Consider the following 13,295-nt stretch of genomic DNA (forward strand, 5'->3'; position numbering starts at 1 on the left):
CATATCCAGTTCAGTCATGCCAGTATGCCTTCTCTTTCCCACTGATTCTTTATCCTGTAGTGGTATGCAGAATCGACCTTGGTACTAATGAGCTGCTAGTAATACAGCATTGCTGGTAGGCCTTAGGTCAAACTAGGGACATCAGAAAAGGAAACACAGCTGTAGTGATGAAGCTCTCCCATTGTTCAGTTTTATGTCATTATATATATTCTTTTTAAGACATTTTTTTTCTTAGCGAGAAACTATCATCTTCTAGTAATATCAGTATTATATTAGTTCAGTTAGGAACACTCAAAGAAAACTTTATTTCCATTTGTAGTATTATATTTGGCAGTATGGCCTCTGGGGCCTGGACAGCATTAAGGCAGAGAGAGCACACCTCTCTGCCTTTCCACGTGCAAACGAAAAAAGCCTTAGGCAGAGAGAGCAAACCTCCGTGCCCTTCCATGCGTGTACAGGCAGGGAGAACAGCAGCAAAGAGCCCCTGGAAACAGAACAGAGCAGCATCAATGACAAACAGAAATGACATTGATAAGTCGGACACAACATGAAAAGGAGGAGCTGGGGTGGAGGCAGGTTGCAAAGCGGCTTGCAGAGGAAGCAGCTACAGTAGGCAGGCGAGAGCAGTTTAGATAGGGTGCCCTGAATGAGATTTGCTAATAGGTTGCATAGAGAGGAATCGTGATCAATCAGCTGCTTTATTGGGCTGCTTGAGATCAGCTGATGTAGCTGGGCTGTGAGCTCAATTTTGTGAACCATAGATATAACAGTTGGGACAGCTGTCATTTGCAATGACCCTCAAGTTCTAATAATCCACTCATTTGCACCATAGACTGTATAAAATAATGGACATAGCTACCTTGATGTCACCCATTGGATCGTAGACTGCTGTTTTGAAGCCTCAAGTTCAGCATTTTGGCCGTTGCCATCTTGTTTTGTTGGAGCCAGAAGAGACCATATTTGGACAAGAGGGTGGAACTGTGGACGAATGAGGGGTGGATCTGACTCATAGACTGTATTGACGCCTCTCAGGCATCCTGTCATTAAAGCGGTCCTGCCCTTAAATATGCGTAACTTTAAACCTAAATAAAATGTAAATGGGTGAGTAGTATGAAAATTCAACCTCTGTGAAGTTGTCATGAATGTTGAAATTAGCTAGAGACCAAAATCGTATTTTTGTACCAGGCCTGCAAAGTTGGGCATTTTAACATGGGAGTCAGAGGGGATTGATGGGTTATGGAGCCAGCCTCAATTGGCCACCCAAGGAACTGCAACTTAGTGTGCACATGAAATAGCACCTCCTTTGGCATGAAGCATAATCTTGTCTGCATGTTAATATGACCTTAAATAAAGAATAACCGAGAGATGAGAATTTCACTTTCTCAGAATTAGAAGAAAATCTAAAGTCAGTATGACAAAACAGACATCCAGCATCCAGGGACAATTCAAAAGTGGTACCAAATTAAATTGATATGAAGATAATGGCTCACGTCACATTTAAAGCTGCAGGTAATGTTTGAGGGGCATAGGGAAAGCCGTCACTGTTGGATGGAAAATGAAGTGCACCATCAAAAATGTCAGTGTTTCTTTCTTTGCTGAAATGCCAGGTACAGCCCAGTTACCACCAGCTTGGGTACACTCTGTTCTCTAAAATCAGGTGTGATTACAGCATTCACAACTGAGGAAATGGAGGGATAGAGGAGAAACAAGAGGGGTCGTGGGTGTGTGAAGATGGAAAGGAGCACTGGGTCATTAGTCTTTGATGTTTTTTTTCCTCTGATGTGACCCATGACTAATTTTCACCCACATTTTTTTACATGAAGTGTGCATGTGTGAGTGTGTGTGTGTGTGTGTGCAGGACTTTATCATCTATGAATACATTAATAAATCTACCTATCAATGCGTTATTTTGGTCATATCCCCTAATAATGTCAGGCCTCGCTCACAATGTTAATAATCTCATCCCCATGGGGACTGCATGCTACGCATTGGTTTCAAGGTTGACTTTAGTGTGTAAAAGAATCCCTTGCTAATCCAGACTTTAGCCTCCTACCTCAACGCCCCATCCATCCAGAAAATCTCCTGAGACATGCCTCCAGCTCACGTGCATGAATCCATCATTAGGAATTATGCAGGAAAAGTGGTCGGCTCCCGGCTACTTACCGGAACTTATTTAATAATTTTTTTTATGTCAATGAATAATATCACTGGAACAATGTTATTCTCTCTCCAAACTGTGTCCTTTCGGTCACGGTTAGAAGCTATTTTAACAATGGATTGGAATCAAGAGGGACTAATGAGACGGTGTATGGATTCCCATGGGACATGAGTGGTATTGCATTGTGTTGTCTCAAAAGGGGCGAGACAGACAGAAAGAAAGAAGCCATGGGAGAAGATTACAAACCTGAGGAATTTATGTAGCAAAACCTTATTATCATCGGACTTTTGTTTACTTTGGAGCCATGTCAGCATGTACAGCTCAACTTAAATTGGGAATATCAGCTATAGGTTTAGTCCATTCGATTTAAAATTACCATACTTAGTCCTGTCTTTCGTGTGAACGCTCTGTACTACTCAGCATAGTAAAAAATTACCTGTCATTGGCACAAGAAGAAGAGGAAAGACATCTGGAGGGGACAACAGCAAAAGGACCAGGATAAGATGTTAATAACACATAGGAATGTGGGAAGACATAAATAATTAACCCATATCCTGTCACCCTTTAGTCCTGATGCCAAAGACTTTCTAACTGAACTGCACAGATGTTTCTTTATTCTGCACTTTATGTTGGTTTTTACTTGGCCATTCACTCCACTTATTGTAGCTGCTATTATTCAGACCACATTGTACTGTCAAGTGAAATGGCCCAGCTTTGCTCAGTGAAATTCCTACACAATAACTCAGGGGAGACTTTAACCTTGTGGATAAAAACTTCCATTCAGTAAAGAAAAATCGATCTAACTACCATAGCTGATATTTTTGTTTTATTTTTGCAGGTTACCAGGAATTAGGAAACCTGTCTTAAATGCTGGATGTCGTGCGCATGCCATTTCTTTACCATATGGGAGATGATGGTGAACTATCTAATCTGTGACCATGCTGAGACAGAAACAGAGGGAAGAAGTGATGTTCAGAAACAAGAAGGTAAACACCGTGAAAGTAGATATGCCATAAGTGTCAAAGCTTTTTCTCTTATTACATGTATAAATGTTGTTTATTCAAGCAACAATCACGGCCCCGTTGCCCAAGTTTGCCATTACTTTGTTGTTGCTTTTAAAACAAAAACCTAAAACCACTAGAATTCTAGCAAGACAGAGTATGTGTGGAGCATTTTCTCCTTAAAATAGCAAGAAACTCAGACATAAAATTGCAAATTTATACTAATTTAGTGGTTTTTCACCCTAAATTGGGTGCCAGATCTTCAAAATAATGGTTTGGCAGCAGTTGTTTTATGTCAGTTTGTCACACATGGAGTGGCAAACTATTTCCCTTCTATCATGCTGTAACAGTCACACAATAAGTACTTGTTTAGTTAAGCTGAATAACTGCAAACATCTGTCTGTACTAATGTAAAGGGCTGAGGTATATCGGCAATGGTAAGGTGAACAATTAGTGTTTTGGTTGGCTGAGTAGGAGTTTTATTTTTATCTACTTACCTTAAGAAGGATCACGCAGCAACTTTTAACAACTGTGACATTGTTTTACAACTTAGATTTGATGCATTTTAATGTAGTCTGCCAGGGGTCTTATAAATAAGACCCCTGGCCTAAAAATGTACGTCCAGACAAAAGCCCAAAATGGCGTATGGCAAAAAATATTCGACAATTTCTACAATCAGGCTTCCACCTCACCATCTGCGTCGCCGATTTCTCGTCTCCCAAATGTTCGTAAGCATGGGTCAAAGTTTCTCCCATCAAGTTTGTTTTTATAGTAGTGTTCTGTCATTTGCGAATGAATGGCTCAAAAGAACGAATCTGTTGAGTGAACGTACTGAACTGAATCACTTCCGGAACTGATTCATTCATTTCTCGTTTCAGTTGAGCTCAGCAGCAGGCATGCAGGCCCGTGCGAACGATGAATCACTCGCAAGTCACGAGGCAGCCAGGGTGCAGGGAGGGACTGCCTTCCGCGTGACGAATCACTCGGTGAACGAATCACTTGGTGAACGACGTAACTCTGATCCCTGAGTGATTCAAATCATTGTTTCTCAGTGATACACTTTCATAGGGACCGTTTTCTCCAAGCTAACGGCTAATGTAGCCAGGAGTCAAGCCACGTGAACACAATCGCACACCTCCCCATTATTTTAACAGATTTAGTTTCCGGATAAACAAACTTAAAACGTTAGGCTGGCCAGTAATGAGACTCATCAGTGCAGGGCAGACGCAGCAGCAGTTAAGCTGTGTATCAGTTCAGTGAGTCGGACTACGCAGTACACAATCCGGGCTCCTCGGGCCAAGCACTGAACAATTAGGTGAACAAATCTTTTGAACGAATCTTTTTAATGAACTGATTCTAGTGATTCAGTAACATCTGAAGTACTGCTTTGCCCATTACTATTTGATAGATCACAACTTTTGCGTGGGAAGTGGTGTGCACCTCTTTCGGGACTCGTTTTGTGTGTGACCCCAGATCTTCACACAGACTTTACACTTTTTCAACAACTTCATGATCTCATAATCACTAAATGGTCAAATTAGGTCCATGCGGATTGGTTTGGATAAACCACAGAGCTTTTCCAGTAGCATAAAAGCACTGACAACTGCAGGGAAGTCACAGGAAAAGCAGTACATATCAGAGCAATAACTCATATGCAAAAGAATGTATATAATAAAACAGACAAACTTTCAACTTTTACCCCTCTAGTGTTTCCAAGTGGTATTATTGTTGGTGACACCATTGCAAATGCAACTGGATCACTTTTTGTTTTTCTCTGAGCTTAGCAGCGGAGCTGTTTTTCTTTTTCTGGTTAGAGTTTTCACAGGTGCTTTGGTTGTTTTACCGTCTGCCATTTCTGCTACTGGGAATAACAACTGCAAAGAACTTACAGTGATACTCTTTGGTAACTGGGGATACCTACCAGGGAAAACAAAAGCGCTATCATCATCTTGTTTTGGTTACATAATGGTTGACACACTTCATTTGTACCATAAATGGAGACAGACTATAGTGAAAGCGAGGCCTGTAGGAGCCAGTCTAAACACAGATGGTGTCATTGACCAATCAACATTTACTTCCACTTTAAACCTGAAGAGTCTATAATGTGCTGCCGGCTCTACTTCTGAATGTGTTGGTGTAAAGACTCTTCTGAGAGGCCTGAAAGAACTGTGACTGTTTTGTGGGTTTGACTAACTGTTTCACATTGAGGTTGACCCACATATGTTAAAGGTGAGTCCTCTAGTATGAAAGAGGAAGACCTGCATATCAACAGGGCACCACTTCTGCAGGGGTAGAGATAGGCTGTTCAGTCCGTGTTGATCCCCCTTCCAGTGCTTTGCCAGAATCCCTTCCAGCTCTGTGTGAAACGCGATCCGTCGCATGGGGTCCGTCGCCTGGAGGTTCTCATCCTCTTTCACAACCCATATGCCCACACACTGCCAGTGCCACATCGCTGCTGCAAATAGTGCATTTCATTGACATGCTTTTGTGCAGCATCGCTGACTTATCATGTGGTCCTTCCCTGCTTCCACCTAATTCCACATCCCCACTTCCCTCTGTGTCTTTCTTACACACACACACACACACACACACACAATTCCACATCCCCACTTCCCTCTGTGTCTTTCTTACACACACACACACACACACACACACACACTTTCTTTTCTATTCACCCTCTCTGTCTTTCGTCAGCACTTTGGCAGTAATTCCTGCTTCAGTGAACTGGGCATACAGTGCATGACTTGATCTGACATGAAAGCTAAAGGCTAGCCATTATAGCCCTGTATTAGAGCCCATGAGTGGGGGAGAGGGAGAGGCAGAAGTATGGCGTAATTCAACAACAACAATAACAGCATCCTGAGCCTGTCCTCAGATCCTGAGAGTAAGGAGGAGAGAAAGTGGGAGAGGGAGAGAGGGAGTGAGAGAGGAGGCAGTCGCATCAGTCAAGAGGAGTAGGCGTGCTCTTGTGCGCTGCATCGTTTGATGATCTCCCCCCGGTTCCCCCTGAACCTCCACTCTCTGCTCTCTGCGGGTGAGGTCGGTCAAACAAAGCGTCTGAGCGGACTTTCCCCGCCGGAGGAGTCGAGCTCGACTTTCCGCCGGGCAGCAGAGCCGTGTGCACCGCACCGGTCAGCGCGGCCACACCGCGGCACTTTGGATAACTCACACAGCTGAGGATCCTGCCGTTTGCCAAGGCGCATCGCTCATCCGCGTCCCGCACCAAGAACAGCTGATCCCATTGCCATGAACGATCTAGTCAGTGAGCATAGGTGACTTTTGATTCCCTCCATCTTTTCCCCCCTTTTTCCTGTTTCATTTTTGGATTCTCTGAAGGTGTGTGGGGGGGAATCCACGGTGGCAGCATAAGCCCAAAACTCGCTCTGTGCGCGTAGGGAGGGTATTTTTGCCCAAGATGCGGGTGGATCGAAACTGTGTGGTTCCCAGTGCGTGGTGTGCGTGTCTGCTTTTACTTTTCTCAACTCTAAACACCAGGGTCACTGAGGTGGGAGGCACCCACCAAAGCATCCCTCCGTCCGTGTAAGTAGATGCTCTTTTACGCATCACTTGAATCTCCAAGTTTTAAAGCAGCACTTGATTGAAAATACCCGAGGTCTGTGAGACTACAAAGAATATTTGATGTGTTATTCTGACCTATTATTGAATGATTTCCACTGCTGTTTCACAGTGTGTGTAAGGAGTGTGCCTCCTCTTTTGCATCCAAATTTCCTCGTTATGTTACATCAAGTATAAAATGTAAAATTGGCAGGGTTTGCAGATGAGTGCTTTTGCAAAATCTTTCAAACAGCAGACTTGTCAGTACTTCTTAATCAGTGTGTTAATTCTTAATCTAACTTGCGAACTATATAAATGTATTTTGTAAAGCTGTCTCTGCTTTCTTGCTTGTCTGTGTGTGCCATGCGTGTGTGTGTGTGCTGTCTGCAGGGTGAAGCTGTGGGCTTCAGCGTTTGGTGGGGAGATGAAGTCCATCTCAGCAAAGTACTCCGGCTCCCAGCTGCTGCAGAAGGTGAGCGGGTTTATTGTCTGAATTGGACTTAAGGTGTCAAATTGAAGGCACACTTTGAAACCCTAAGTAATTAAAGTATTATTCAAATGTCCACATGACTGAACTCGAGTAGGGTTTTCTTGTGGGCAGTTTGACTCTTGCAAAATACTGGGTAGAGGAGAAGAGGTTTTCTTTTAAAAAAGGGAGCTTTCCTGTCCTTGAAATATATATTTTTTTATTTTAAAAAAGTATTTACACCATCCCAGGGTGTAAATACATCCAGGGACACACTCTGCACTACAAATACTCTTTTTCTTTTTCGCGGAGTTGGTATGATGTCATATGTGGGTAAAGTAACTGTTTATTTAAAAGCTTAAATATACCTTTCTGAGAGACTTTTAAAATTGCCGTGTGGATGTGAAAAGACCAGCTTATGAGAGGAAACGACTGCCGAAATGACTGCTATTGAGTAATTTTTGAATTGAGAGAAATGTCACTCTTCATCTCTTAAACTGCAGGACCCGTGCTTTTTAGCCACTTGAGAATTGGTAATGCATATCGACTAGGTAGGCACAGATTTAAAAGCTTATTCGGAACATGTGCCTTTTTAAATGGGTGTCCAATTCACAGCCTCTCTGGCAGATGCATTCACACACACACAGGCATACACACACACACACACACACACACACACACACGAATATACTCTTCAGAAAGCGCAATTTTTTTTTTGCCAAGCAACTGAAAGCTCCTCACATCTCTAACACCCCCTTACCTCTTTTGGTACCTCTCTGCCATATGTTTCCATCCCTCGTCCACTCTGCTTTGTGGCATTAATGCAAGATTTGAGTTTGATGGAATGCAAATTTTCCTAATGGAGGGTCAGTTGATGAAGCATGAGTTAAAATGGGCTAATGGATAGCCGGTGGATAAAGGGCCAAGCTGAAGCTAACCTCTCAGCGGGCGCTCAGACACAATGTTGAGCTTGGGGCCATCACTTCGAGGCCCCGGTGGATGCAGAGACCCACTGTGGTGTGCGGCTTCAGTTCGGTGTCACACAGACCGAAACTAATGATCTGATGTGACGTATAAACTTCCACATGAACCCTATACATGAGTGCCCCTCCCACACACATAAATGTATGCACACGACCACACACTGCATATTCACACGCACAGTCACATAGACACATATGGGCCGACAGCGTGGATGTCATCAGCCGCTCAGAAGCCAGAGGAAGTGGTGTTATCTTTTTGATAGGATAAAAAATGTTCCCCTTCTCATCTTTTTCCGCCTCAAAAAGGAAGATAACCCTCCCACAGAGTGACGACCTCTTTATGAAATGCAAATGAAGGCCGCAGGGTTAATTGAGCAAAGAAAAGACTTGAGACCTCTTTGTGGGAAAAGTGCATCTCTCACACCAAACTGGTACGTTGGAAGTATAGCGTTATTCACCGTGCCCACTTGCTGGATCGCATGGCATTGTCAGATGTGCAGGGTGTACAAATGCACACATGCAGTCACTCGCGGGCTTTTGGCAACATGTCACAGTGTCCTGTATGTTGTGCCTCATTGTGTGTCAGTCTAGTAGCTCTTGTCCAGGAACGCTCAGGAGGGTCCACAATTCCCCCGAGGGCACATATGCTTTTAAATAGGCAGAAAGAATGTGGCATATACACTGTTGTACATAGAGAGAGGGACGGTGCTGAGGAGAAAAGACCAAGGCTTGTGTGTACGTGTGTGTATATGTGTGTGTATTTGTTTCCCCTGGGCAGGGGACAGATGGACTCAGTCTCTCTTCAGTTATCTCTCTGACCCTAGCGTAACAAAACTCCCTTGGAAATAACCATACCTCTGCTTGAGCTCCTCTCACACACAAACACAGATACACTATGCGTGCAACTCAACCTGAGTGCTGCATAAATAGACACACACAAGGCATTATTTGAATGTACATCACATCATGGTATCTTTTATTTAAAAAAAATGTTTTGTGCCGCCACCGCCAAAACAAATTATATAACGTATAAAAAATATCCTGAAATTTATATTTTGGTCATATTCATTGAACACATTTTATGTTTTTCGCTGACACAATAAGAAAGAAAAAAGGTGGAAGAGTAAGTGGGTGCATAAACTATTTAAAAGCTGCCTGATGACAATGTACAAATCTAATCAGTACAGTACATAAATTTCAGTAAAGCAGCCACAGAAGAAACATAATGAACAACGCTCATCAGGTTTTATCTTCTGTCTTTTGCTCCTATTGTGGCTCATGCTTTTACTTTATGTTTCAAGTTAAAATGCCACGAATTTGAATTTTATACTTCTTTTGTGTTGACTCCGCATTCATTTGTGACTTGATTTTACTTCCAATGTAATCATCTTGAATGAGAGACGTTCTCAAAAACTGCCAAAGTGTGATTAATCGTAATTAATAACAGAACATTGTGCAATAAATGACTGTTTTGTTTTCGAATGAGTGACAGCCCTAATCCAAATACGTTAGCCTCTTAATTTAATATTTTCACAGATAATTCATATGGATGCTTTCAGTAATTTTAGTCAGAATAAAAACAAGTTTGTAGGATCAATTTTGAGCGAATTCACAACTTGAAATAGTCAATTATTGCGTGACTATTAAGTTGGAAAACAACATAATTTACCGAAGGACCTAGGGTGCAGAAATGATATGAATCTAAGTATTTTAAAATAATGACTTTCATTCAAATTAAGCTGTTTTCAGAGAACAAATTTAAAACCTTGTATATTTTTTAATAATCCGGTTAGGCCATAATCGGCCTTTGATCCAGACCCCCCGTCTCCTCTTTCCTCTCCTCTCCTCTCCTGTCCTGATCTGTCCTCCCTCCCTCCCTCCCCACGCCACAGCCCACTTCCTGTATCCATCGGAAACGGCTCTTATTTCAAGGTTATAAAAGTCAGGGCATATGTGTGTATGTGTGTGTGTGTGCACTTGTGTTTCCCTGAAGAAGAAAAATAAACATGATCAATAATGCCTTCAGTGCGTTACACAGATCAGACGTTAGCAGTGTATTTAACCACTGTATGTACAAAAACAACACACGCACTCGTAGGACACTGTACACAATACCGCGTACACTAGCCGTGCGAGGGACAGCCGACTTCTGTCTGAGACACATTAAACATCTCCCACTGATAGTTAGAATTAGCTCTGTGTGTTTTACCCTCTTCACTGCTATTCTGTTGAAATCTTTAATTTCATGTATCATTGAGCAACCTGTCTATATGAGCCAGCCTGGCTGTGATGGCTGTGTCTGCGTCTGTGTATGTGTGTGTGTGTGTGTGTGTTGTTGGCTGGACTAGTTTTCACCTCACTGATGTTATGGCTCTCTGGAATCAAAGTAGTGGGACATTATGCCACGCTGAAATAACTTCAAGCCTCTTGGTAATGGAAGATAGAAGACAAATGATCATTCTGTGGGATCGCCACAGTGGCTCGCTGGAAGTTATCCGCGCACGTCTGCTTTCCTGTTTTTAAAAGCATAAGCTGTTTGCAGTGGCCGTATGTGTTTGCAGCGTGTGTGTGTGTGTGTTAAAGTTTGTGCGTACCTACTTATAGCATGCTCAATCACACACACACACACACCCGCACGGTATACACAGCAAAAGATCACAGGATGATAGGAGGGTGTAATGATGTGTGACAAGAGTATGCTGGCAATCGATTTGCCTGGGTGGGGAAGGAGTGTGTGTGTGCATGTGTGGTGCGCCATACCTTTTTCCTTTACTACCAAAGAGCTCAGTGTGGCGAGCCACTGACATGTTGACATGCTGACAGGATTCCTAAAGAATGAGCGAAGGAAGACAAAGTGAAGTGGCTACTTAAAAAAGAAGTGGTGGATGAAAAATAAATATCAGAATTGAAGGCGTCCAGTGAAGTGAAGAGGCAGAGATGCACAACAAGCGCATGCTGGGTTTATGGAGTACAGAGAGAAAGAGGAGAGCAACACTGATGTGGCCAGACATCATCAATTTTAGCGACAAAATATTTGCTATCACTAACTGATTTAAATCAAATAAGTGCATGAGCATTAGCCAAAATATTGAATACTATGCGCCTTAACAAAGCAAGAAAAAAAAGTATATATACTGTATATATCAAGGCTGTAGCCATGGAGTCAACATTTAGGCGGACCAAATCTGCTCGAGGGTTTGATCTCCCCGAATTACAAAATTTAAAAAATGAATTTCATATTATTTATAAGGAACAACAACTGCGGCTGTGCAGTACAATATATGAATATGCAATAAATGAAAGCTACTACTGTCTACATAAATTACACACTTAGCATAAATAATTGGCACTTTACTCAGACTTCATGTGGGCTATCTGATAAAAGCGTAAAAAAAGGAATTAATATTTGCTGAATATGCCGTGTTCTGCTCGGGTACGGCAACACCACTTGGACACACTACAATCAGGACTGCAGTACACCGTTAAACTAGAGGACGTAAGCCTTAGTACTGTTAATGGTTATTTGTTAAGTTTATTTCTGATTATAGTAACAGTGGGTCTTGGTTGTCTATTGTAGAACAGCATTTTTTTTAATCCCTGTATTTTTGGTGGTGGTGGTGGGGGGTGGGGAGAATTATGAGCATATAAATATTGGGCTGTCTTCAGCGGTATATATGAAAATGTGATTAATTAATTAATGTGATGTGTGTGTGATTAAAAAAATACAGCTTATATCTATCTATAAATATAGATAGATAGATAGATAGATAGATAGATAGATATGACTAGCTTTCTTTTTCTCTACTTTAATAAACTTAATATATTTTTGTGGCATTTCAACACAATACAAAATCATCACTGACAGACAAAAAAAAACCTGGAAATGAAAACCAAACAGTGCCACCTTTTCAAAATATACTTATTTTTTGTTTTAAACTCTGTCAGTCAAACTCGATTTAGCATCTTTCACACAGGTTAGTGCAAAAAACCAACATGTTTTTCCCTTGATGCCAGTTCACTTAGCAGTATCTAATGGGCTGTGAGAGAATCTTATAAACTTAAGAGATCAGTGAGTTCTGTCATACACGGTGAGTTAAATGATTTACACACAACAGTGATATGTTTTAATCTATCGGAGAGACCTCTCTATGAGACCTGTTTCACAGAAGCATAATTTAATATTTCCACAGAAGGCAGTTGTATGTCTGTGTTGGGAAAAAAAAACCTTCTATTTTTGTTCTGAATATGTATTTTAGTCACACTAACCAGATTTAAGAGCATGACAAATTATCTAATTTAGAAGTGGAAATGATTATGCATTTCAGTTTTTCACGTTCATTTAAAATTAATTACATATTCGGATGACAACAGTGGAAGAATGATTCTTGCTGTGCACGGATATGAGTTTTTAAAATAATTTCCACTCAATGCTCATATTAAACAGTACTTAAAGTTTTTATTTGATTTAACATTCCTTTTTTCATTTCTGAATATTATGCATGTGTCACTGTTAAATAGAAATAGATGCATTTTAAGTGTCTGTTAATTGTTATATAAATTGGCCTTTTAAGAAATCTGAAAGAAAATGTTTCGTTTATGTTAGCTATATGTATTTGTTAAAGTTACTTTGATAAACTCAATACAAGAGTGATTTCTGTGTATTATTGCGTACATACACATTGATGCACCAATGTCATGACCACAGTATTGTTTTGGGGAATGTGCACATTTTATTTATCTGAGTTTATATATGTATAAACCCACAAATTAATTTTTAGGATGATACTGTCATTGTTTGGGAGTGTTTTTATACAAAGGGAAAGATATCTTATTAGAAAACTTCATAGACATTTTTGGTGGCTACTAAAAAGATGCGCTGGGGGTTGGGGTTGTGCTGGAGGAATTTTAGTGGCATCATTATTTCTAAAATCCTGGCTATGGCGCACTTCACTGTAAGCAAGCTGCTGTTTCACCCTGGTGGAAGAAATTATACAAACTAGAAAAGTGTACTCAGTAGAGTGCAGATCTTCACCAGGTGGCCCCCGGATCTGGTCGTGGCCACTCTAGATGATGCGCCTGGTGGAATTGTCCCTTCCGCCTCCTTTACAGTCAAGATGGCGGCTAAGATAAGG

At 41.4% G+C, this 13,295-nt stretch overlaps 1 protein-coding gene across 1 annotated transcript in view; it reads left to right on the forward strand.

The window, feature by feature from the left end:
• The first annotated feature begins 6,197 nt into the window (after positions 1-6,197).
• cacna2d3a (calcium channel, voltage-dependent, alpha 2/delta subunit 3a) overlaps positions 6,198-13,295 on the forward strand; it is a 146,166-nt gene continuing 139,068 nt past the window's right edge. The window contains exons 1-2 of the mRNA XM_050065576.1: positions 6,198-6,699; positions 7,105-7,186. Coding sequence (XP_049921533.1) covers positions 6,575-6,699; positions 7,105-7,186 — 207 coding nt within the window. The 5' untranslated portion in view covers positions 6,198-6,574. The remainder of the gene's footprint in view (positions 6,700-7,104; positions 7,187-13,295) is intronic.

This window comes from Epinephelus moara, chromosome 16 (assembly GCF_006386435.1).
Source record: "Epinephelus moara isolate mb chromosome 16, YSFRI_EMoa_1.0, whole genome shotgun sequence".
NCBI classification, from domain to species: domain Eukaryota; kingdom Metazoa; phylum Chordata; class Actinopteri; order Perciformes; family Serranidae; genus Epinephelus; species Epinephelus moara.